Source organism: Artibeus jamaicensis, unplaced genomic scaffold, assembly GCF_021234435.1.
Source record: "Artibeus jamaicensis isolate MK-2021 breed Jamaican fruit bat unplaced genomic scaffold, CSHL_Jam_final contig_233, whole genome shotgun sequence".
NCBI classification, from domain to species: domain Eukaryota; kingdom Metazoa; phylum Chordata; class Mammalia; order Chiroptera; family Phyllostomidae; genus Artibeus; species Artibeus jamaicensis.
The window spans coordinates 51,806,758-51,830,544 of NW_026521486.1; the positions used below are offsets into that span (position 1 = coordinate 51,806,758).

Below are 23,787 nucleotides of genomic sequence, written 5' to 3' on the forward strand. Positions count from 1 at the left end.
TTAATCAGGTTGAAAGTTTTGGAGGTGAGGTGCAGCTGGGCACTAAGAAAACTAACTGTGAGTTCTTGTTTTGTGTTACAGGCTTTCTTCGGAGACGGGTGGCATGGGGAGCAGCTAGAACAATGCAGATTCATCCATAATCCCTTTCTGCTGTTCACCACCACCCATGATCCATCTGTGTAGTTTCTGAACAGTCAGCGATTCCAGGTTTTAAATAGTTTGTAAATTTTCAGTTTCTACACACTTTATCATCCACTCGTGATTTTTTAATTAAAGCGTTTTAATTCCTTTCTATGTTCAGCTGTTAATGCTGAGATCCATATTTAGTTTTATAAGCTTCTCCCTGTTTTTGTTTTTTGGCTCATGAAATTTTTTTTTTCTGTTTGTCATGGAAATGTAAGAGTGGAATATTAATACATTTCAGTTTAGTTCTGTAATGTCAGGAATTTTTCAAAAAAAAATTAAAAGATGGACTGGAGCTTTTTCTTTGTGAATAGAAACTGGATGCCACAGTGATTCACGTGGGTTTATTCCTGTTGTCTTTTATTTTGCACCTTTCATCCCTCAAAGGACAAGGACCCTGCTTGGGTTTTTAATGAGCCTTATTCCAGTTGTTTCTTCCGTTTACCACTCCATCTTTTTTTTTTGTAGCCCTTGATTTGGTTTTCCCTTGAGACCTGCATTGAAGTGATCCTAATAGAGCAGGCTGGCCATGCCTTTGATTCCAAAGGTTGGAGAGTACATTCTCTAGGATTTACCTGTAAGAATAGTCAAGCGATTCCACTGGGTGGTAGAGGGGTGTGGGGAGGACATGTGCGTGCACACATGGAAACAGTTGGAAGTGTGTCGGACTGGGATTCAGGTTGCTAGGAATGTCCTCTTGCCCAAGCTAAAGTGTCCTGATTTTCAATAACTATTCATTTACAGTCCTCTTCTCCATATTAAGAGTGGGTATTTTAAGATCATCTTTTGGAGTTACCCGCTCCCTTTTATGCAGATAATTTTAGCAGATTGTAGCTTAAGTGATGTTCATTTAGTGAGAAAAGCATTAAAGAAGTATTGTGTCCATGGTCCTCAGATAATGTCTGGAGCCCAAGGCTACTATTTCACCATGTGTGGTACCCCATTTGTTTACCAAGAAAACCCTCAACAGCTGGGCCTGCATGGAGTGGTTATATTTCAAGGTTTTTCACAGGGATTACAATATGACAATCTCCACCCCAATCAGGCACCAAGATAAGCAGGGACTTAACACCCCAGTTCTTCAGCCTGAGCCATCACATGCTTTTACAACCTTCTAACCTCCCTCCTAGACCCTAAGCCAGGACTTGGGCAGAGAAATGGAGGGACAAAGAAATTAGTTACATTGCACCTGAGAAAACTCAAGAGGAATAGGACCCGACCTTAGTCTCCCTCCTCAAGTGCAAAATGTGTAAACTGTAAACAAAACAAAAAAGTGCAGTTAAGTGGCTCCCTTTCCTCAGGGTTTTGGGGAAAGGTATAGAGGATCATAGGAGGCAAGTCTGATTTCTCTACTGCCTGTTTGCTGAACATAATGGGGTGGAGCAGGGAGGGGTCAGTTTGCCCTTACCCACAACTCTAGGGCAGTCCTTGTCCTGTATTTCCACAGCTGCCAGTGTCCCTAGAGTTTATCAGGTGGATCAGTCAGGGGTTGATCTCCCTTGAACCTGACTTAAGGCTGGAGTAGCCCCATCTTTTCTCTGTTATGTGGTGCATATATATTATTTATATAAATATTTCTCTATGTACAGGAATAAGCGTGGCTTTCATGGAGGGAGGGAGGCTGGGGGCTGCAAGGCTTCGCCACTGTTGTTGTCCAGTTCAGTGCTGTCACAGTCTGAGTCCTCAGAATTGGGAGGGCCCTGTGAAGAGTAGACATGCAGTGAGGTGTTGGTCTGGCGTCTCTTGTATTATAAATAGATACCTTCATATTCTTACCACTGAAGTCTGTTTTAATAGCAGCTCACTAGCTTAATTACCTCCACGTTTTGTTGTGTAGTTAGGCTCTTCAAGGTTCGAGACTCCTAGTTTCATGATTTCTCCCTGGCTGTGATTAGAGCTACTATGTAAGCAGACCTACTAAGCTCTCCATTCTACAGGCCTCCTGTTCCACCAGGTGGAAAATTTGCTCTTTGGTATTGGTGGAGACAGTTTACATATTGAATGAACTGAGTGATAAATACCTATGTTTTGGCCTCTGCACCTGTTCTCCCCAGTAGCTCTGAAATGACCATATATCTGTTTCCTATCCAACACCTGGCTGTTTTTTGTGTTTTGTTTGTTTTTTGTTACTCACCTTGTTCCCTCTGAGTAGTAGGTCCTGGTGCTGGATGGGCAAGGAACTGGGTTCAGGGCCAGTAACTACCTCTGAAGCAGGTTGGTCCAGTGGGATTTCTGACCCTTGGGAACACATGTCATCAGACCGCTCATCTGGCCGCTCATCAGTGTTGGTACTGCCAACATCAGGTGTTCCGCTGGGGGATGGCTCACTAGCTGTACCTTCCTCCCCATCTGATGGATTCTCCGAGCTGAAGGTAGACAGTGACTGGCGCATGTTCAGGCCCTGAGGCCACCTGTGTCAGAGACAGCTACAGCTTGATATGGCGCTCCTTGCAGCCCAGAAAGCAAATGAAGACCATTATTTATTTTATTCCTTCATTCACCTCTGGTTTGATGTCAGCTCTACCTCACTGTCTACCTCTCCTTCCTCTTCCTCTGATGATATGCCACGTTTCTGCAGATGAGTGGACTGGTCAAAAATGGGAAGAGGCAATCGGCCCAGGGAAGGAGAACATAATTATAAAGGGAATGGCTAGACGTCAAGAGTTAATGGAATTGGACCCCAGGGGAACAAGGAAAGGAGGGGAACAAGGAAAGGAGGAGCTCAGGAACTGTCCTATAGTTTACCTGACTCCGGGTGACAGCAGCCCTGTACAGCAGTGCAGCTGGGGTCAAGTGCTGGGACCCAGCCCGGCTTCCTCCCCGTCCCGAGGTCCCTTCCCGTCCAGTTCCCAGGAGCCCCACACTTTCACTAGGCCCTACTGGTGGAGGTGGCTCCCCTTTGGCTCCCCCAGGTGAATCCGGGCTGGTGGAGCCAGGTGCTGAGCCCTCACTTGGGGGGGTGTCACCCCGGGCTGCAGGTGGTGAGCCAGGATCCCCAGGTCCCCCTGTGGCCCCCCGGCCCCGGGCTCCCAGTGCTGCTGACAGCAGATCTGGGGACGAAGAGGACATCTTTCGCAGCAGGAGATCCTGATGGAGGCCACGGAGGGCTGGAGGGCAGGCCTCCCAGGCTGAGGGTCCCCCTCCTAGCACTCCTGGGCTTCCTGGTCCCCCAGGTTCATGGGGTGGCATAGTTGCACGAAGCCCAGGCAGGTCCCCACAGCTGCCCTTGGCGCTGGCCTTGCGATGACGGGTCTTGCCACGGCGATTCCGTCCTGGTGAGGGGGGACCCTTAGGACACCCAGGAAGACCCACCCCACTCAGGGCTGCATCTAGTTTTGGTAGCAAAGACTCAGTCTTCAGGATATCTGGCCTGGTGGGAGAGGGAAAGGACAAGTTTAGTTTAACAACAAATTTACTGTGAAAAGCATTCCCTAACTTTGGGCCAAAGAGCACATCTCTCCCCAACTAAAAAAAAAAAAAATTTAATGACTTTTAAAGGAAAGGAGAAAGCAATGTGGTGTTCCATTTACGCATTCATTGATTGAGTCTTGGTGCCCTGACCAGGGATTGAACCTGCAACCATGGCATAGTATCAATACCCTAACCAACTTTAGTTCCTGGCCAGGGCTCCTTCCGTTTTAATACAGTATTCCTGGCATCGTGGACTCCTATCCCCTGCTTCTCCAGCACCCCCATTGCCATTTTTGAACCTCAGCACTTAGGTCCCACCTTTTGCTGTGGGGTGACAGCTTCTGTGGAGCATTCCTTTTCTTGATGAGCTTCTCCATTGTGTTCCCATGCAGGAGGCCTCGGGAAGGGTGTGACTTCAGCAGACCTGGGCACCTCCGCTCTAGAGCTTGCTCCCTCCTAAAGACAGATGCCACTGCATTGGGCATGTGAGCAAAAGCGGGGGGGGGGGGGACGACGACACATGGGACCCAGGCCCAGGAGGATCTGAGTTAGGCACAGCTCCACGAAGACGGGATTAGGAGCTGCCTAAGGACCTCATGGTTTACCTGAGGAGTTCCCGTTCCTTGAGCTCCAGCTGCAACATAAGGGCATTAAGTTCCATGTAAAGGTTGTTGGCTCTTTCTAGCTTCCGTTCATAGTGCTCCCTGATGTCCAAGGCGTGTCTAAAATGGTCAGAGAAGTCCTCAAGTTGAGCTGGCTTCACTTGGTACAATAGTTTGTCCCAGTCTCTGGGAACTGGTCCACAGTCCCTGCTTTAGGATATAACCACCTTTCCAAACAGGCACACACCTGAGCTCCTCCCTCCTCCGCATCACTAGCTCCTCTTCCAGGCGGTGCAGACAGGTCCCTTCTGACTTAATTTTTTCAAAGTGCAGCTTTACCTCTTCACGCCACTCTGCCTGGGGTGTGGAGACACAGTGAGGAGTGAGAAACATGCCTTAACTGGGCATACACGTAGAAGGCCCCCGCAGGTGTGGGCACTGTTGCAAACTGTTGGAACTAGGTGACCAACACTAGCCTCGGCCCTCCAAAAGCTCATCAATTCCATCCCAAGCAATGCTTCTTCCCTCAAAGAGCATCTCCTCAAAGAGAGGGAGCTGAAGTGTTCATTTTTCTGCCCACAGCACACCTGGGACTTAAAATAAGTCTCCTGGGGTGTGGAAAGGACATCTGCTGAGGCGATGTCCAGATGTAGCAGGATCTGTCGGAATGATGGACGATTTCGTGGTTTGCTGTTCCTGGAGGAAAGGGAGTTGGAGAAAAGGAATTTAAGGGAGGACCAGAAAGGAACTAGGGCATCCTTTCTCAGTGTCTTGGAGAATCCAGTCCTACAATGTACTCTGTGATGAATTCCCTGGTCAACTATTTCTAGGAAATGTTATACTCTGTTAGAGTATCAAAGTCCTGCAGTAAGCAAACCTATTCAATCCTATTTTTCAACTTGTTTTCCAAAACAAAAACCCTTTTTCTAAGTGGCACCATTAAAAGAAACATTTTGTGAAATGTTTAACCAAAGATTAGAAATGTTCACCCTTTCACTGGGGCTCCAAACAAGGGTCCAGGGCCCTTCTCTCCTGCATTCTAAGGCTCATAGTCTGCCCAAGGTCGCAGAACACCTGTGTGTCTTAGGATCTAATACAGCCTTGCTGAGTACTGGTCAGTTCACTTCCTCTCATTTCTACATTGTAGTCCCCTGTATTCACACACTGAATCCTGGGGCCCTGGGGGGTCCTATCTGGGGGCTCTGCCCCTTTCCCTGTTCAGGATTCTGGGCCTGGATGCCTGGATTCTAGGTGATGGCTAACCATCAGCAGTGCCCCTTTGCTTCCCAGCTTTGCCACAGCACTCTTACCAGCACTGGCGAAGTAGGATTTTGAAGCCATCTGGGCAGCTGGAGGGCACAGGCAGATGGAGACTGTTGCTTCCCACACCCCAGATGATGGCTGAAGAATCCACATCTTTGTAGGGGATTTCACCAGTCAGTAGTTCCCATAGCACCACACCAAAGGACCTGGGAATAAGGGACATCACTTGGCAGATGCTCCTTCCAGAGGACCTGCTCGCTGCAGATGCACCTCACCCTCAGACCCTGCAAGCCCCTTTCCCTGCCACCCACTCTGCTGGCCACTGCTATTCTCAGTCCTCAGCCCAGCCCTCACCAGATGTCGACCTTCTCAGACACAGGCTCATTACGAATCACTTCAGGGGCCATCCAGGCTACTGTCCCTGCAAAGGACATCTTGGTGCTCTTGTCACTCAGCTCCTTGGAAGTGCCAAAATCGGAGATCTTCACCACATCGTCATATGTGATTAGCATGCTGGTAAAGAGTATAGTCAGCTGGGGTCCAGGCCCCTGTACACACCTCATCTAGCTGCAGCAACTCTATCTTTCTGTTAAGTCATTTGGGACACCCAGAGGCAGGGGGCTCACCCACAGCCCTCCCAAGATAGGACTGTCATTGGGAAGGGTTTCTGAGATGGCCACCTGGACTTAAAACAGGGCCTGGAAGCAGGGAGGTGGCCACGCTGACTTGGGTGGGGTCACCTGCAGGAGACTGCACATCATTGCCTCCCTGCTTGCTCACTCACTTGGGGGACTTGAGGTCTCTATGGATAATCTTGTGCAGGTGCAGGTAGTTCATGCCACCGGCGATGCCCATGGACCAGTCAACCAGCAAGGAAGGGGTGACAGGGCGGCCAGCCCGCAGTACCTCATACAGCTGGCCCTGGGCGCAGAACTCCATGAGGATGCAGTAGCAAGGAGCCTGGGTGCACACACCCCTGGGGGCCAAACAGTGGTATGAAGCCAGCCCATACTCATATCTGGAACCCCATTCCCACCCATGCCACCTGGGTATGTCCTTTAAAAAGGGAGGGATAGCTCTGGCTGAGTAGCTCAGTTGGTTAGAGCGTCATCCTGATATGCCAAGGTTGTGGGTCTGATACCCAATCAGGGCACATACAAGAATCAACCAATAAATGCATAAATAAGTGGAACAACAAATCAATATTTCTCTCTCCTTTCCTCTCTCTAAAACCAATAAATAGCCCTGGCTGGTGTGGCGCAGTGGATTGAGTGCCAGCCTGCAAACCAAAGGGTCACCAGTTCAATTCCCAGTCAGGGCACATGCCTGGGTTGCAGGCCAGTAGGGGGCACATGAGAGGCAACCACACATTGATGTTTCTCTCCCTATTTCTCCTTCCCTTCCCCTCTCTAAGATCAAATAGAAATCTTAAAAAAAGTAAATAAAATGAAAAAGAATAAACACTAGAACTAAATACAAATTAAGTGTAAATAAAAATGTTTGTTAAAACAACCCTAAATAAAAAGGTGGGGCAGATCCCTGCTGCCCAAGTAGGTCCCTGCCCTCAGTATAGTATCCCCAACCCCTGCCCATGAGCCTTACTTGAAAGTGATGATGTTGGGGTGTTTCAGTTTTCGAAGGTGCTTGATATCAGTCTCCTTCAGGTCCCGTACCTTCTTCACAGCCACCTCCTCCCCATGGAAGCGCCCCAGGAAGACAGCACCCTGGGCCCCTGAGCCTACCCACTGCAGGTCCAGGATTTCCTCAAAGGGAACCTCCCAAAGGTCTGTGGACAGGAAGTGCCGCAACGCTCAGAGAGCCACACTAAGGGCCTTATGATGGTCAGGCGACTGGGGAGAGGACTGGGCTGGCTGAAATGACTCAAGGACAGAACAGTAACCAAAGAAGGTCAAGAAGACTTGGTTGGAGGGGACAAGGAAAGCAATGAGTGAATGAATGAATGAATAAATGGATGGCCTAAAAAGAAAGTGGGAAGTCAGTAGCTGATGGATGGATAAGGAGCTTGGGCCAGGTTCTGGGGACAGAGGGTCATCAGCTGACTTTGGTGGGGTTGTCCAACAGATATTCCGCTCAGGGAAACAGAGCGAGTCCCCAGAGGACACGGTCGACACAGCCTACCTTCCTGCTGCTGCTTGTGCTCTGTGGAGTAGGCCTTGCCGATCATGGTCCAGACAGGACGAAGACAGCCAAAGAGGCCTTCCAGGAAGCCGCTGCCACTCTGGCACTGCAGCCGCACCTCATCTGCTCGAACTCTGGGTGCCCGACTCTCAGGGGACCCAGCAGCTCCCCCTAAGCCCCCTGCATCCTGCTCATGTAGCTGCAGGACACTGTTGGCAAAAGGCTCAGGGGGTGGCTCTCCACCTGGGGAGGGGCTGGGCCCACCCCCGCCCTGCCCACCCAGTGGCACTACGTCTCGAAGTACACACTGAGTGGGCGTCAGGTCTTTCTCAGGGGTGCAGTCAGAAGTGTCTGGGTCCAGCTTGCGCATGGACGCTTCGCTTAGGGTGGACACGAAACCCCCGAAGGAAGGGGAGGGTGTGCGGGTCTCATGGAGGCAGGCCATGACGTCTGGGCCCCAGTGTGGTGGTGAGCCGTGGGCCCTGTGGGAACAAAGGAGGGAGAAATGGCCAAAGCCACAGGTTTGCTAGCTCAGAATGCTCACCTTAGAGGCAGAGGCACAGGCTGCGGTGCTGGGCTCCCTATTAGAAATAACACTCGAGCCTCACCCTCAGGTACCCATCCCCCTCTAAGTTCCACCTGGGACCCATCTTAGGAAAGCTGATACACAGACTTCCACTCAAGCGTCTGTTAGTAACACAAGTCCGAGAATGATACTCAGGTGTACAGGTAACATACCTGAGTATTCTCAGGTAGACACAAGTAACAACCCTGATCAGGAACATACTAGTAAAACGTATTTCAAAGTCAAGTATTATGGTAACAGATGAGTCCCTTCTCCCTGGAAGACTCATGTAATTGCCTCAGGAACACACATTTCTTTCACTCGAGGCTCACATACACACACATGTCATATAGGGGTCTCAGGTGTATACCTTTTACTTTGAGTCTCAACCTCTGGCACACAAAAGTAACAAACCTAGGGCTCCTTTGCACTTAGGCACACACTTCATATGACATTCCTAGACCTTCTGCATACAGGTGATGCACCTGGGCACAGGTGCACTCGTGTGCACTCCTGTACTTATACAGGTGCACTCATGTACTTATACATGATACAGTTAAGACGGTAGCAACAACACTAAACTCAGGTGACAGTCATCGTGAGGCATACTCCGGGCTCACCTCTGGTCTCACCTCTGGTCTCCTGTGAGGGTGTGCCATGTGCACACCTAGGCCCCTGAGGTAAGTGAAGGCTGTAACCAATAGCTCCACTAACCCCTCAGCACAATTGGGGAACAAGGCAAAACCATCCGATGGGGATGCGGAAGTTGTGTCAGGACAAGCCGTGTCCTACTGCTTCATCAAGCTCAGCCCCACGGCCATCAGTGCGGCTTCTCCTCCTGGGGTCGGTCACAGAAGACCCTGCCTCCCCTTCCTCCGCTGCCCCATCCCCGGCTCCCCGAACCAAGACCCAGCTTTCCAGACAATGAACATTTGTCCCAATTCATCGCTGGATGTTATTTTAAAAGCGACCATTAAAAAGTCTGAATCCTGCCCTGGCTGGTGTAGCTCAGTGGATCGAGTGCGGGCCTGCGACCCTGAGGATCGCGGTTTGATTCCCAGTCAGGGCACATGCCTGGGTTGCAGGCCAGTTCCCAGCAGGGGACACACGAGAAGCAACCACACAATGATATTTCTCTTCCTCTCTCCTTCCCTTCCCCTCTAAAGATAAATAAATAAAACCTTAAAAAGTCTGAATCCTCGCCTTGCTTCTGCCACTTACTGACAGTGTGACCTCAGGCAAGCTGTATCTGAGCCTCAGTTTCTCCAACTGTACAAAGGGTAAACTAGCTATCATTTGGGCACAGCCAATTCTTCACCCCTATACCAAACTTGTCCACAGTTTAGCACGGGGGGTCATTCTAGTCTTCCATCTCCTTCCACATCTAGGCAGTTACCAAATACTGAGACATGAGGAGTCCTGAGGACAGCAGTCCTCTAATTGTTCCTCATTATTCCTTAACTCCCTGCATCAGAACCTCTGAATCACATCAAAAGACAGGTGTCAGGAATCTACATACAGAAAGGCCTCACTGGGTAATGATGCAGATTGACATGGAAGTTTGGCAACTCTGATGGTCTCAGCTCTTTAACAAATTCCGGGTTTCTCACACACTTTTCCAGGGGGCATGTGGTGGGCCTGGAATCTGCACAGATGACAACCACCTCAGGTGATTCTGTTATGCCTGGTATATTTTAAAAACATCCAGCCAAGGTCATTCTATTCTCTCTTTTTTTTTCTTTAGAGAGAGTGGGAAGGAAGGGAGAAAGAGAGGGAGAGAAACATCATTGTGAGGTTGCCTCTCACACATCCCCCACTGGGGACCTGGCCCACAACCCAGGTATGTACTCTGACTAGGAATCAAACTGGTGACCCTTTGGTTTGCAGGCCGTCACTCAATCCACTGAGCCACACCAGCCAGGGCTATTCTCTCTTCCCTAGTGCCATGTTACTGCCTTAATTCAGGCTTCACCAGCTGTGTCACCTGACCCAGGACAACTGCCTCTTAAATGGTTTCCAAATTCAAGTCCCCCCATCCCATTCTCCACCAGGACTTAGAACAATCCTTCTAAACTACAAGTTGGCCAGCACCCCCTCTTCTGCTTCAAATCTTTTAGTGGCCCCCCCCCCCACTGCCTTTGGTCTGTCTAGCTGCCTCACCTCCATGCTCTAGCCCCTTCCCAGCCTCATCTCCCACTGCTATTGGCACCCGGGCCACACAGAACTGAGTCCGACACTAAGCTGCATCAGGCTTTGGTGCCAGGACACCTAATGAGAATGGCTAACTCTTGTGGAAGGCTATGTATGTTAACCTCTGTTATAGGCTCATGAATCATTTAATCCTGAAAACTCTAAGGTAGTGTTTGCTTTGCCCACCTGACAGGTAGTATTAAATAACCTGCCCAGGAAGCCTTAGTTAGAAGAGGCTCAAGGTCTGTCCCTAGGTGTACTCTCAAACTGATGGCTTGCCCTCCAATCTCACTTCATCCAGGGTCTCCTTCCCTGTCCCCGCTGCTCCGGCACAGTCCTCTGTGCTTCCTATCATGGCTCTCATTCCCTGGACGCGCAGTGTGATAGGGCATCTGGCTGGCCCCTCTGAGAGCTGTGGTTTTTCACGGGATCCCAGGACTTCAAACAGCACTGGTGCATGCTCAGTAAGATGGGGGATACTGCTCTACTCACCCCAGAGAACCCTCTGAAGGACCGGACCTACACTAACTATGCATTAGCTCCTTCACTCCTCTGAACCACCCAGAGAACGAGGTATCATTGGTCCCTTTATGTTTTTGATTAATTTGAGGCTCAGAAAGCTCAAGTCACAGGTACAGCCTCCAAATCCCTGACATATCCCACAAGGTATCAGCGGCTTCAAGTTAGATGTATAGTATCAGAGATTAGATGTACAAAAGACAAAACACAGGCCAAACAACATGCCAACACTGCAGAATTTCCTCTGGAAGACCTGGGTGCTGTCGCCAGCGCCTTTCAAAAGGGGCTTCCCTTCCGGACCCCTGAGAACACACGCCAGGCACCTCAGGCAGGTAGCAGGGTTGGACAGCAATTTCGGCGCTCAAGGAGGAGCCAGTGCGGGAGTGGGGGAGGTGGTCATTCGAGGCAGAGAGGAAGGGGTTATGGGCCCAGCATCCCCTCCGCTTTCCCGACCTCCTTCCCAGCAATCACGTGGCATGGGGCGGCGGGGGGGGGGGCTGACAGAGGGAGGGATACCAGACGAGAAAAGGAGAGGATACAGTAGGTTGGAGAAAGTGCTGGGCGCTGCGGCGTAACCATGACGATTGGACCCGAGGCGGCGCGTGAAGTCACCAGGACAAGATTAGCCCAGTGTCACGTGACATCAACGCTGGGGGTGGGGCTTCGCTTGGGCCCCGCCCATGACCCGGGCTGGCCCACGTGCTAGCTGCCTGGTTGGCTGGTGTGGTCGCCGGCGGCATCAGTGCAGCCCTCCGGCCCATACCTCCTTCGACCCCCTCAAGCATATCTTTGGCCGGGAGCAAGTGGAGAGAGAAGGGTTGATGCTGGCATTGGGAGTAGCGTGTCACAGCAAAATCAGGAAATTGGGAGAACGGGAGAATAAACAGAGAGGATGACAGAAACAACCGGAGAGGGAGGGGCAAGCCGAGAGGTAGAGAGACGGAAACAGCGTGAAGCCAGGGAGAGTCAAAACTGAGAAGGACGGACTGAAAACCTGATTTTGCAAAGCAGAGAGAGCACACAGAACAGGAGATGAAACGGGACCGAAAAACACGATCATCTGTGCCCTCCCCAATTCTTTTTCTGTTTAGAAGCTGATCCTTGAGTAGGCACAACGCCTGGTTTTTAAAAGAAAATTTTTTCAGCCTTCATTTGGTGTTTGGCAACTGAGAGGTTCAGGCAAAGAGAGGGTGACATGCAGCCTAGTCTCTCTCCAGTTCACCAGGCTTCCCCAGAGGGGCCCTCTGTATCCAGGGCCAGCAGCTGGGGAGAGAGGGAGAGAAGCCATTTCACCTGTTTGTTTTTTAGGAGCAGATGAAGAACAAGATAGGTAAAAAAAAAAGGACGGAATCTAGCCAGGCTATATCCACCCTCATCCTGCTCAGTCTAATGACGATTTTCTTCCAGATTGACCTGAAGGGGTGGGGGGAAACTGAGGCCCTAGGGAGCTGTAGTAAGTAGAGATTTCTCTCTCCGAATCCCCTCCCCCTGCTTCCTTTCCTCTGAACTGCCAGCTGTGCCCAACTGCCCCCCCAGCTGGGCCTTGGCGCCAGGGCATTGGGGGATATCAGGGCTAGGAGCCCCTGGCCAGACATTTGGTCACCCTGGTGGAGGGGAGCTGTCTTCCCAGCCATCAATTATGCAGAGGATGGGGGAGGGCAGGGATATGACAGGAGGGGGTAGATATATTAGTCAGTCATTATGTCCACCATATTTGTTAAGTGCTTACTCTGCTCCAGATAATGTAAAGGGACAGACTGGTCCCTACACTATACACCTTCCAGGATAAGAAGCTCTTTGGACGCCCTGGGAGGCCCTACTTCAGCTTTAGTTACCCAATTCTCTGCTTCGGTGCGGGTTCCTAGAATGCCCCTTCGGGAAGCTGAGAAGCCTTGAGGGGGCAGGGAATATCCCCTCCCCATTTAATTTCTCCTCCCAGGTTCTCCAGCCTGAGATGCTGTAGGCCTGTGGCAAGGGAAGCCTTTGAATTGCTTCTCCATTCTCCTGTTCTACTGGCTGACTCTCCATGAGAAGCTGCAGGTCTGGCTGTCTTGGGTGCTCAGTTGAGAGGCCAAGCTATCTGTCTAAATCTTGGGCTTTCAGACTGAGCACGAGCCACTTGTTCTGGTCTTCACTTGGCACTTAGGAAAAGGAGGATTCCCCTACTCTCTCAAGTGGGGGTGGGAAGGAAGGGAGGCATTCGTGGGAAAAGGAGATCCAGGCTTTGGAATGTTGGTTTCTCATCTGCAGGCTTGGAGATTCTTAGAGGATGTAGGACTGACTCCTCCTGGCCACGCCTTCTGGTCATGTGGCTTCTTGACTTTGCTTTGCATCTTAGAATCCATGGTCCCAGCCCCAGGATTCTTCTTAGATGAAAACTACAGTCTTTCTCAGTGCTCTCGGGGGGGGAAAATGCCTTTTCATGAAAACCTGGGGAAAACTGGACATCACCCCTAAATCTAGGCCCCCAGCCTCATACAGGTCAAGCCTTGAGACCCCTAGCAGCCACCCCATCTTCTCCCAGCAGGGTGGGCAGGGGGAGTATTGTTTAGGAAAAAAAAGAGCCAATTCTGGATTGGGAGAGATCAGAACTAGAACCTTAGTTTTGCTACAAATTAGTTTAAGGAATGTAACCTCTCCAAGGCTCCCAGCGCGACCTCGTGGGTGGTGAAGGTAAGTAAGTGGGTGGTTAAGTAAGATGGTGCAGGAGATGCCCTGAACACACTCCCGGCTCCCGGCTTAGTTTTTCTGGTCGGCGGGACACCAGGTCTTTCTGTCCGACCAGAAAAGGGAGACTTGGTCTCCGATCTCCTACTTCCCCAAGACAAATCTCAATTTCAGGTTCCCAGTGAACCAGGCCACAGAGGCCCAGCATTCCTCCACCAGGTCCTTTGTCCTTCCTCTGCAAATCCTGCCATCATACCTCCTCTGGTCTGAAGGGAAAGGCCTAATTCTCTCTGCACCTCATTTTTATCCCCTGCCCAACACGGTCCAGGATCTCCCTTTAGCCCTACCCTTTAAGGTCTGAGGTGAAGAAGAGGGTAGGAGAAAGATACCATGGGCCACAGAGCTCACAAAGGGTCTCTCCTGTCCGGGAGAGCATGGAAGTTCAGCACTTTGTAACAAATAGTTCCTGAGCTGAATGCCTGCTTTCAAAGAACTTGAAGGATAGATATCAAAGTATACCATTTTCTAAGCAGGTAGAATTGTGGGTGTTTTTTCTTTTTGTGACATATCTGCATTTTCTAATATTTCAGTAATGACTTTGAATTGTCTTAGAATAAGAAATTAAAAACTCTATTTTAAATTGAAAAAGGGAGACAAAAATGACAGAGTTTCCATCCATTCCTGTCACCTAGCTTGGGACGGTGTGCTATAGCGGGAGGGTGGATGACCTGAGAATCAAGAGAGGTTTGGTTGACATCCTATCTCTGCTCCTGACCACTGGGGCAGCCCAGAGTGGGAGACTCCTTGGCAGACCTCGGTCCCTTCATGTCCACGTTGGAGAGAGGTACTTGCATCGCACTGCAGTGATGCGGTGTATAGTGAGGGTGGGAACACGAGTCAGACAGACCCTAAGCTCTAGCCACATGGTGACTTCTTCACGTTGAACAGATTACTTAAGTTTCAGCTTCCCTATCCCTCAAATAGAGAGGATGACAACATTACCTACCTCTAACCTGTTAGAAGCATTAATTGAGATAATCCAAATAAAGTTCCTGGCCCAACAGCTGGCACCCAGCAAGCCTCCTTTAAGCATTGGCCTTGTGGAAGCACTAGTAGGAGTTTTACACATGGGATCTCCATCCCTTCTTTCCCTTTCCCTCCTCCTCAAAGCAAGAAGCAGTAGGGAGGGTACAGGTGGAAAGGGAGGTGGACAAACAGGAGGGGAGAAAAAATAGAGCAAGGCAAGAAGAAAGCAAAGAACAAGGACTCTTTATCCTGAATGATCTTTGGTTTCTCCTGCAATAGTGTCCCTGCCTCCTTGCCACTTTCCCCCAACACACAAGAGCTTAGTCCTTCTGGGGGCAAATGAAGCAGACAGACCAGTCTTTGTAACCACCCCCTCGTGAAGCCCATATCCCCAGCTGGCATCATCTTTCCACTCCGCTCCTTTGCCCCGAGAGGGGACTTCTGAAGGAGTCGATCCCTCGTCCCTTCTTTCTCCCCAGCGCCGGCAGGGGAGACACAGGACTACACACAGGGAGCCATTTTGCCATTAGGTGAGTGCTGGGTGGAGGGCACTAGTATTTAGGGTTTTCTTCTGGCAGAGCCAGACCACCTCATCACCTCCATCACTTCCAGGGGGAAGGACTGAGAATACAGCAATTGGTTTTTAGAGGGGTTCTGCCATCCTCAGCTGTAAGGACACAGAAGCCCTGAGCCACTTCCTTAAACTTCTTGCTTCCTCTGCGCATAAGTGGGTTTAATTAGGGGATGGATATTTAGTTGTGCGTTGTCACGTGTGCTGGAGGTGGGTCTTCCCAGCATCACCTCAGTCTCCCACGTGAGTGAGTGGGTGGGTGAGTGGCAGGCTTGAGAGGGAAGCTGCTTTTTGCCACTTTTAAGAAATAGAAAAGAGTAGGCTCTAAAAGCTCAGAGGAATTTTAGCATCTGCATAGGAAGGCCCAGAGCACATTGAGTCCTTTCCTTCCTGAATCCTTTCTGCCGCCTTCCCTTGATATGAATGACCCTCTGACTGAAAATCAGAGTTCTCAGAGCCATGGGGTTTGGCCTGCAAGTTGGAAGGGAAACACAAGTTGTTTAGCAGGAGGCACCGACTGGCTCGAGAACTCTGGGTCTCTGGGAGAAACCTCATGGGCACTCCCCTCCTGGCTGAGGGCCACTCACCCACCCTCCTCCCAAGAGGGAGCAGGTAATGGAGCTAAAAGGCAGGACTCTTCCCTAAGTTCTAAGGGACTCTCCACTATTTCTGTCCACTATCTATAAAGTCTCTGGCGCCTTCTCTTCCCTCAGCTAAGGCCATGGTTATCATGAGTCTGAACTCTGTGGAAAGGATTCTTGTGTATTTTTAAGCCAAGGAGTTTGAGGAGTGTGTGGGGAAGAGGGAGGAGGTTGATGAAAGGCCTGGGCTGGGGAAATGGGTTAGGGGAGCCAGAGGAGATGGGGCCAGAGGGAGAAAGCCACATGTGAATGGGGGAGGGGAGATTTCAACAGCTGGATGGAAAAGGTGAATACCACAGCTAGAGGAGATTAGGGGCTTCACAGCAGGAAGGGGAGGGGAACCATTGCCTGGACACTCAGGAACAGGTGCTTTCTGCTTATAATCCTCAGGACACAGCCTGCTAAGTGTGTACGGAGGGAGAATCCGAGGGGGTCGGTGGGCACACGAGGCCTTGTCCGTCCTTCCTTTCCTTCTCTCTCAGGGGCCAAAACTCATCCTCCTTCTTCCCTCGTTCCCTTTCTGAGGATGAGTGGGAGGAGAGGATGATCTCTGGCCCTCTGTGCTTAAGTCTGTTCCCCAATCAATCCCCACCCACCCCACCCCATACAGTCTTTTTCAGCTCTTGAGCCTCTTCATCTCCAAGCTGGGCCGCGGCGTCCCTCCGCTCCGTTCCTCTCCTTTCCATCCCCTCAGGCGTCGGGTCCAGATCCACAGTTCCTCCATTCCCACAGCCTTGGCATCCCCGCTGCACCCTCCCCACCCCGCCACATCTGCATCCCGACCCTCCCTCGGCACCCAGATCCCAGGACCCGGACCCACCCCTGCCCCCCACCCCCCACAACTCGGCCCGGCTCTCTCACCTCGGGGGCTCCGCGGCCGCAGCACAAAAGGCGGCGCTGCTGCAGCTCAGCTCCGGATGCTGCTCCCGCCTCCTCCTCCTTCTCTCCTCCCCCCGCTGCCCTCGACCGGACCCGGGGTGCAGTCACAGGCGATGCTCGTGCGGCGTCCGGTTGTCCACCCCAGATTTCTCCCCCCACCCCCCGACCCCTAGCCCGGTCCCTACTCTGCTTGAACTCCCGCTCCTACCTAGGCCCCCGCCCCTGGCCCCCCGGGACGGACACGCCCTGAGCTGGGGATGCTGCGCTAGAGCCGCCGGCCTCTTAAAGGAGCCCGCTGCTGCCATCCGGCGCACTCCAGGCTCGTCTCTGGCCCGTCTGGCTTCCTCACCTCCCTGTTGGCGGTCCCACCATGGGCCTTTTGCGATTCCGTAGGAGCCCCCTAACACCGGTCTTACAAACTCACTCCTATACCTTGAGGCAGTAGCCCATCTGATGGGAAACCACCAACCCCTCCCCCCACCTCCGCTCTAGCGTTGCTCCCCCTGTCATAACAATTTTGGCAGCTTTCCTTCCCCTGTCACCACTCCAATTCCACCCAATGGGAATCCACTCGGCTCAAGGCCCCGTCCCCCTTCCGTGTTCCTGGATGACCCCCTCATTATTCCAAAATTCCTCTAGACCTCCATCCCCGTTTAAGACAGAGCCATCTCTTCCTGGACCCACTCATTAAAACACTCATTAGAATTAGACACTTTTCGTGCTCTTTTTCTCTCCAAGGTCATACGATTTTCCCTCACCTTTCAGCCCAGTAGTTGTGAGACTTTGGGGGAGGAGGAAATGGAGCTCTGAAACCCAGATTAGTCGATTAGATTTAAGAGGCAAACATCTCTTGCACTCTTCAACTGAGAGATCGAAGCCTCATGGCAGAGCGAATGGGACCACCACGTGCCTTAGTCCTTCCAATTCTGTCCTGATTCTCAGGATCCAGAGGGGTCATTTTACAAAGGCTTTAGAAAAATGGAAACCCGACAGACTGCAGGGCAGAATTAAATGGGAAGAGAGGTGAGGAGGCAACCTAAGAAAAGGAAGTAGGTTCTGTGAGACGAAGGCCCGAACGCTAGGGGCTTAGGTTGATGGCTGGGTGGATTGTCAGAAGTGGACTTTGACGTACAACTGTCCCAGCGATCCGAGGAGCAGAGAACAGCTCTCTCCCGCGTTCAGGTAAGGCCCACCCTCGTAGACTGCAGAGAGTCAGATCCGACAGCAGTCTGACCACTTGGGCCAATCACCACCTTCTCTGAAGATAGAGGCGGGATCAAAGGGGCTGACTCTTTCCTTGTCCCTGCCCCTCTAGGTGAAGTAACCAATCGCAATCCACTTAGAGCACGCGAGCGCAATGGTGAACAACCAATTACGCCAGAAGCTTCTCGTGCTTGCTTGACACTGCCCTTCCAGCTGCGACAAAGATGACGCGCAAGCTCCTGGGTTCTGTAGTTTTCTCAGTATGAAGCCCTCCACCTCCACCCCATTGCTCGAGTTAGCTCTTACCGCCCCGCCCCCAACCGCTGCCACTGAGCTAGTACGCATGTCCACGGGAGAGGAGACGCGGAAGGAAAGAGGCGGGACGGTATTTAAAACAAACAAACGAAACCACTCCCAGCTTGGGTAACTACTGTGGAGATGTCCATTCCTTCCAGAAGGCGGTGCTGCCCGCTAGGACGAGCCACGGGACAGTTGTGGGGCGAATCGCTCCCCTCCTGATAGACCCTCAGGAAGTAGGGTGGGCGCGGGCGGTGTGTGTGTGTGGGGGGGGGGAACTTCATATCCCGGCATGCTCCACGGCGGGCCCAGCCGGCCGCAACTCGGGGCTTGGCCCCGGCCCTAGCGTGTCGGCATTGTATTGGGGCGCGTGGAGGCTGAAGTCACTGTGGTGCCCGCCGGGACGGAGGAGGGAATGAGTGAAGAGGAGCAGGGCTCCGGCACCACCACAGGCTGCGGGCTGCCCAGGTGAGCGGCCCCTTACCGACTGCTGCAGGGTGAAGAGCGTGGCGCGGTGCCGACGGGTAGCGGCGCGTCCCCAGCATGCATCTGGCCTGAGGGTTGTTCCCGGCAAGCACTGGGGTAGTGGGCCGTAGTTCCCGGCATTCACCCGAGCGGTGGCCACTACCTCCAGCTCGAAATAGTTTGAGGCTGGCCCGGTTCCCAGACTGCACTGGGGCATTGGGCTTTATGCTCCGACATTCAGTGCATTTGGTGGGTACTGGGTTCTTGGCCTGCACTGTGTTAGGGGACATGCATTTCCAACCTGCACTCGGGTACAGGATCCCTCACGTTAACTGCGACAGGAACAGTGCATTACTCGCTTGCCCTGGGGCCGTGGACCCTGCTTTCCCAGCCTGTACCTCCACTCCACATTGAACCCAGCCTATGGCTGCTGTGCTGCCTGGGGTCTCCTGGACCCTGTGACCCCCCCGTAGTGTGCCTTGGTCTGATATAGCAGTGCTTGGCCAGGTGGGTGCAGAGAGGGGAGGTGTGATGAGGGTCTGTGCCCCTACCCCCAGTATAGAGCAAATGCTGGCAGCCAACCCGGGCAAGACCCCGATCAGCCTTCTTCAGGAGTATGGGACCAGAATAGGGAAGACGCCCGTGTACGACCTTCTCAAAGCCGAGGGCCAAGCCCACCAGCCTAATTTCACCTTTCGGGTCACCGTTGGCGACACCAGCTGCACTGGTGAGGAAGGCTTGGGCCAGCCTGGCTGGGGTGTGCATTCACAGGGCCCCATTGGCTTTATTTCTTGGAGTCTCTTCACAGTCCTCATTCATCTCCAAGAGCAGTGAGGGAGGGAGAGATTTCAGGGGAAAAGGCCACCGACTGGATTGGGAGGACAGGTCTAAGAGGAGGCGGGTAGGACTTGGGAAGAGTTAAAGGAGCAAGCAGGATTGCCATAGTGATCTGGCAGGTCAGCATCATCCTGGAGGAAAAAGAGGAACTAAACCAAAATCTGAGCCAAGTATTTGGGGCAGTGAGTGTTGGCTGTCCTGGGCTTTTGGCAGGTGCTTAACCAAATTCCTATTTAGTCATCAACGTCAGTCTAATCCAGTGAGGTAAATGGTAGTATCTTCATATTGAATATGAGGAGATTGAGGCTCAGGGAGATTCAATGACTGGTGCAAAATCACAGGCTCAGTCAGTGGTAGAGCCAGGCTTGACTCTAGAGCCTACCATCTTTCTATTTGTCCAGCCATCTCTATTGAGAGAAAAAGCTTCCCAGAGGAAAGTAAGGTAGAGAAAGAATCTCCACCCAAGGTGTCTGAGCTCAGGAACAGTTCTGTCTGGTGTGGCTTGATTTGGGGAGCTCGTGGAAAGATAAGGGCCCTTCCTTCCAACAATTAGTATAACACTTCCAGTCTTGGACAGGGGGAGGCCAGTGAGAAGGGGCTTGGTTGACTCCCTGTAACGGTGAGGAGAGAGGCTATGGGATGCTGGTTTCTCTTCTGTCCTTCCAGTGACCTCCAGTATTGCTCACACCCCCTCTCTCAGGTCAGGGCCCCAGCAAGAAGGCAGCCAAGCACAAGGCAGCTGAGGTGGCCCTCAAACACCTCAAAGGGGGGAGCATGCTGGAGCCGGCCCTGGAGGACAGCAGGTGAGGGAGGAACAGCTGAGGCATCCTAGAGGCCCTGCCAGGAACCCAGGCCCTTTGCACCAGCAGGCCTGGCCTGGTGACACTTAGTCACCTTGACTTGGCCTCTTCCTGAGTTTCCTCTGGCCCTGGGCAGGATGCTTCCAGGGCTCCTGCTGCTGGGGGGAACGGCCAGTTCCACTGAGGGCTTTGTGGCTGTGGCTAGGGAGGGAGAGGGGTGGAGGCCGAGGCTGGAGGGAGTTGCCTTCCCTGTCTAGCAAGATGCCCTTTCCTCTTCTGAACTCAGGTTGGAGTTTGTTGTTCCCATGTTTCTTGGGTAGAAAGAGACCCTCTTCCTCCTTTTCTCAGTCTTTTTGATCTGATGCTTGGCAGCAAAGGATCCCAGGAGGAAGAGCTGGTTGTTGAGCTTCCTTGAGCCTTTGACTCAAGTGGGAAGGAATTTTCATAGAGGATGGGCAGGTCAGGAGGACCTGGATCCTCCACCTTTCCAACGAGCCCCCCCCCACCCACACATGGGTGTGAATCAAAGGCCCCCTTCCCCTCGGGAAGTTCTTTTTCTCCCCTAGACTCTTCACTGCCTGAGGACTTTCCGGTTTTTACTGCTGCAGCCACTGCTACTCCTGTTCCATCTGCTGTCCCAACCAGGTATTTTGTGTTTACTGATTGCCTGAGGCAGGGAGGGAGGGGTCCTGGTTCCTGGCCCCTAGCCTTTGGACCCAGGCTGGTGAGACAAAAGGAAGTCTGAGAGTAAATAGAGGCTGGAATAGTTGGGGACCAGAATTTGAAGAATTTGCACCAGCTGGTAAGCTCTTGGGACAAGATACCTCCAAAATTATACCCCCCAAATTAATTATTTTTAAATAGTTATATGGATGATGTTTGACCATGTTTAAGCATCTTGCAAGGCCCTGTTGTTCTTCTGGCCTGGTCCTCTGATGGCCCTGTGTTTGAGTCCCATCAGGTGCTTCCAGGGACTGGATATACAGCCCCTCCCACTGTTCTGGTGAGGTGATGACCACGTGTTCCAGAAAATTGAAAGGGCCTGAGACGTGGAAGTGACCTCACTTGCAGGGGAGGGAGAAAGAAGCAGGCTAGAAATTTGGACAGATAGCTGTCTGCCCTTCTGGAGAAAGGGGGATGGTAGTGGGGGGAACCAAAACAAGGCGTAGGACTCCTGGGCAGCAGCAGAAGAAACTAGCCCCCTCAGCCTTGGCCCTGGGCCCTTTTTCCTTCAGGAGTCCCCCCATGGAGGTGCAGCCCCCTGTGTCTCCTCAGCAGTCTGAGTGCAACCCAGTTGGTGCTCTGCAGGTGTGCCCCCGTCTTCATTTCCTGTGCATGCCTGTCCTCCCTTGAACCAGGGGAGGTGAGGGGAGGTTATGGGGGGGTGGTTACCCTGTTCTCAGGGCTTTTCCCATCCCCTTTATTCCTCTTCTAACCTGGAATCTTAGGCTCTAGGGTAGGAGGGTATAGTTTGGACTCCTTTCACTCAGCCTTGTGCACCCTTATTTCTCCCTTCCAAGGAGCTGGTGGTGCAGAAGGGCTGGCGGTTGCCTGAGTACACGGTGACTCAGGAGTCTGGGCCGGCCCACCGCAAAGAGTTTACCATGACCTGCCGAGTGGAGCGTTTCATTGAGATTGGTAACTGGGCAGAAGGGAATTCTTGCAACTACTGTCCCCAGTACTCCAGTCCTGGCCACAGGCAGCACCTAGCCTCTCTGCTACAGTCCTGCTCTCTTGGCTGAGACCCCCATCTTGGCTCCCTCCTCTTAGCTTCTTCCTTGTACCCTATCTTCCCACCTCTTCTGGCCAACCAAGTTCTCAAGTTCATGGCAGGTCCTGAGCTCCCCTTTCCAATAGGGCATCTCCTGAGGGGACCCTCAACCCAGGTTTGAAAAGCCCTGGGTCTATTGGGAGTTATAATCCAGTGACCCTCTTCCCACACACAGGCAGTGGCACTTCCAAAAAGCTGGCAAAGCGTAATGCGGCGGCTAAAATGCTGCTTCGAGTGCACACAGTGCCTCTGGATGCCCGGGATGGAAATGAGGCAGAGCCTGAAGATGATCACTTCTCCATTGTGAGTGGCTTGTGTGCCATGCTCCACACCAGGCCAGGGCATTGGGGACTCAGTTCTGTGACTTGGGAGTGAGCCTTTCCGGGTCCCAGGCCTATTTCTGTTTATTTTTCCTAATGGACCCTGGGTTCTAGGGGGCCCCTCTCAGCTTCAGCTGTAGGCCCACCTGGCAATGTACTATGGGGGAGCTGGCCTGGTATGGGGTCCTGTAGGCTTTTGTTTTGGGGATGAGCAAAATCTGCCTGGCCATCCAGTTCCAGGTCTAGTGAGAGGGGTGGAGGGTCTAGATGCCATAAGGGGATTGAAGGGACGCAAACTAAAGATAACCATTCTTTGGGCTTCTCTCTCCTCGGGTATTAGATGTCCATTAAATGCCTGGGTCTTTCAGTCCAGTGCTACATCTTTTTCACTGTTTCTGTCTTTTCAGGGTGTAGGCTCGCGCCTGGATGGACTTCGGAACCGGGGCCCAGGCTGCACTTGGGATTCTCTGCGAAATTCAGTGGGAGAGAAGATCTTGTCCCTTCGCAGCTGCTCCCTGGGCTCCTTAGGTGCTCTGGGCCCTGCCTGCTGCAGTATCCTCAGTGAGCTTTCTGAGGAGCAGGCCTTCCATGTCAGCTACCTGGATATTGGTATGGCTAGTTGGGGGGCCGGGGGATGTTGGGGACTGGACCAGAGCAAGTACAGATGGGTATAAGGAGTCAGGGAGGGCATGATGATGACATGGACCACCCCTCCTGGTGTTGCCGTCCCACCCAACACTGCCTCCCTCCTCTCTCTTCGTCTCCAGAGGAGTTGAGCCTGAGTGGGCTCTGCCAGTGCCTGGTGGAGCTGTCCACACAGCCGGCCACCGTGTGTCATGGCTCCGCAACCACCAGGGAGGCAGCTCGAGGTGAGGCTGCTCGCCGTGCCCTGCAGTACCTCAAGATCATGGCAGGCAGCAAATAAAGCTCCAGCTGGACTCATGGATGTACCCTTGCTCCCTGCTCCTCTTGCCTCCGCCCAGGCATCTGCGCAGCTCTGGTACCCCCCCCCCGGAGGTGCCATCTCTACTTCTGACACAGACTGCCTCCCTGCAGGCTGAGGAGGGCATAGCTCCAGGAACCAGAGACCACAGTGCCTCAGTGGCCCGGCATCCGTCTTCATGTTACTAGTAATGATGAAGGGAAATGAAATTTGTCGCTGTCCCCTAGGGCCCAGAATAAATGTGCTGCTCCTTGGATTCTTAACCCTCTTTCTGTTTCCCTGAGTAGCTGATGGCAGAGGTTAGTAGCCAGATCACCACCTGTGTCGTGCCTCCCCACCTTGTTCCCCACAAGTCCCCACATCTGCTTTTCTGGTGGCAGGAGGCTGGATGCAGTGACTTCTGGGACTGCCATTGCCTGTGTTCCTGGAGAGTTTGGTGGAGATGGAAGGGCTGTGGTTCTTGCCCTGGACTCCCTCCAAGCCCTTTCAAGTTTC

General features: G+C 52.4%; 3 protein-coding genes across 19 annotated transcripts in view; 2 read left to right on the forward strand and 1 right to left on the reverse strand.

The window, feature by feature from the left end:
• PCBP2 (poly(rC) binding protein 2) overlaps window positions 1-478 on the forward strand; it is a 22,269-nt gene extending 21,791 nt beyond the window's left edge. For all 15 annotated transcript variants that reach the window (XM_053661534.1, XM_053661535.1, XM_053661532.1 and 12 more), the window contains one exon: window positions 82-478. In XM_053661534.1, coding sequence (XP_053517509.1) covers window positions 82-118 — 37 coding nt within the window. In that variant the 3' untranslated portion in view covers window positions 119-478. The remainder of the gene's footprint in view (window positions 1-81) is intronic.
• On the reverse strand, window positions 368-18,710 carry MAP3K12 (mitogen-activated protein kinase kinase kinase 12). Of its 2 annotated transcripts, none has more exons than XM_037137555.2 (14): window positions 18,641-18,710; window positions 7,599-8,080; window positions 7,062-7,245; window positions 6,244-6,435; window positions 5,814-5,972; window positions 5,507-5,665; window positions 4,784-4,892; window positions 4,444-4,553; window positions 4,200-4,316; window positions 3,913-4,050; window positions 2,929-3,553; window positions 2,685-2,755; window positions 2,318-2,594; window positions 368-1,883 (listed from the first exon to the last, which is right to left on the reverse strand). In XM_037137555.2, exons 1-14 carry the CDS (start codon window positions 18,703-18,705, stop codon window positions 1,788-1,790), a joined length of 2,784 nt encoding a protein of 927 aa, XP_036993450.2. In that variant the 5' UTR covers window positions 18,706-18,710; the 3' UTR covers window positions 368-1,787. The 2 variants fall into 2 exon arrangements, with proteins under 2 accessions (XP_036993450.2, XP_036993451.1); XM_037137556.2 differs by lacking the exon at window positions 18,641-18,710 and adding an exon at window positions 16,639-16,793.
• Window positions 18,212-23,548, forward strand: TARBP2 (TARBP2 subunit of RISC loading complex). 2 transcript variants are annotated; one of them, XM_037137566.2, is made up of 10 exons: window positions 18,212-18,624; window positions 19,179-19,348; window positions 20,159-20,261; window positions 20,808-20,903; window positions 21,494-21,566; window positions 21,779-21,896; window positions 22,205-22,332; window positions 22,757-22,958; window positions 23,117-23,218; window positions 23,333-23,548. In XM_037137566.2, the coding sequence occupies exons 1-10, from the start codon at window positions 18,572-18,574 to the stop codon at window positions 23,383-23,385; spliced, it is 1,098 nt and encodes a 365-aa protein (XP_036993461.2). In that variant the 5' UTR covers window positions 18,212-18,571; the 3' UTR covers window positions 23,386-23,548. The 2 variants fall into 2 exon arrangements, with proteins under 2 accessions (XP_036993461.2, XP_036993462.1); XM_037137567.2 differs by having other exon boundaries at window positions 18,213-18,624; window positions 23,117-23,548.
• The last annotated feature ends 239 nt before the right edge of the window (window positions 23,549-23,787 follow it).

Coding starts and splice junctions, on each gene's coding strand:
- MAP3K12 (XM_037137555.2), bottom strand. CDS start 18,705: ATGCATGCTGGGGACGCGCCGCTACCCGTCGGCACCGCGCCACGCTCT. Junction 5,973..6,243: donor AGAGACCTCAAGTCCCCCAA/GTGAGTGAGCAA, acceptor ACTCTTTACCAG/CATGCTAATCACATATGACG. Junction 3,554..3,912: donor CTGTCACCCCACAGCAAAAG/GTGGGACCTAAG, acceptor CTCTCCCACCAG/GCCAGATATCCTGAAGACTG.
- TARBP2 (XM_037137567.2), top strand. CDS start 18,572: ATGAGTGAAGAGGAGCAGGGCTCCGGCACCACCACAGGCTGCGGGCTG. Junction 21,567..21,778: donor ACCCAGTTGGTGCTCTGCAG/GTGTGCCCCCGT, acceptor CTCCCTTCCAAG/GAGCTGGTGGTGCAGAAGGG. Junction 22,959..23,116: donor TGTCAGCTACCTGGATATTG/GTATGGCTAGTT, acceptor CTTCGTCTCCAG/AGGAGTTGAGCCTGAGTGGG.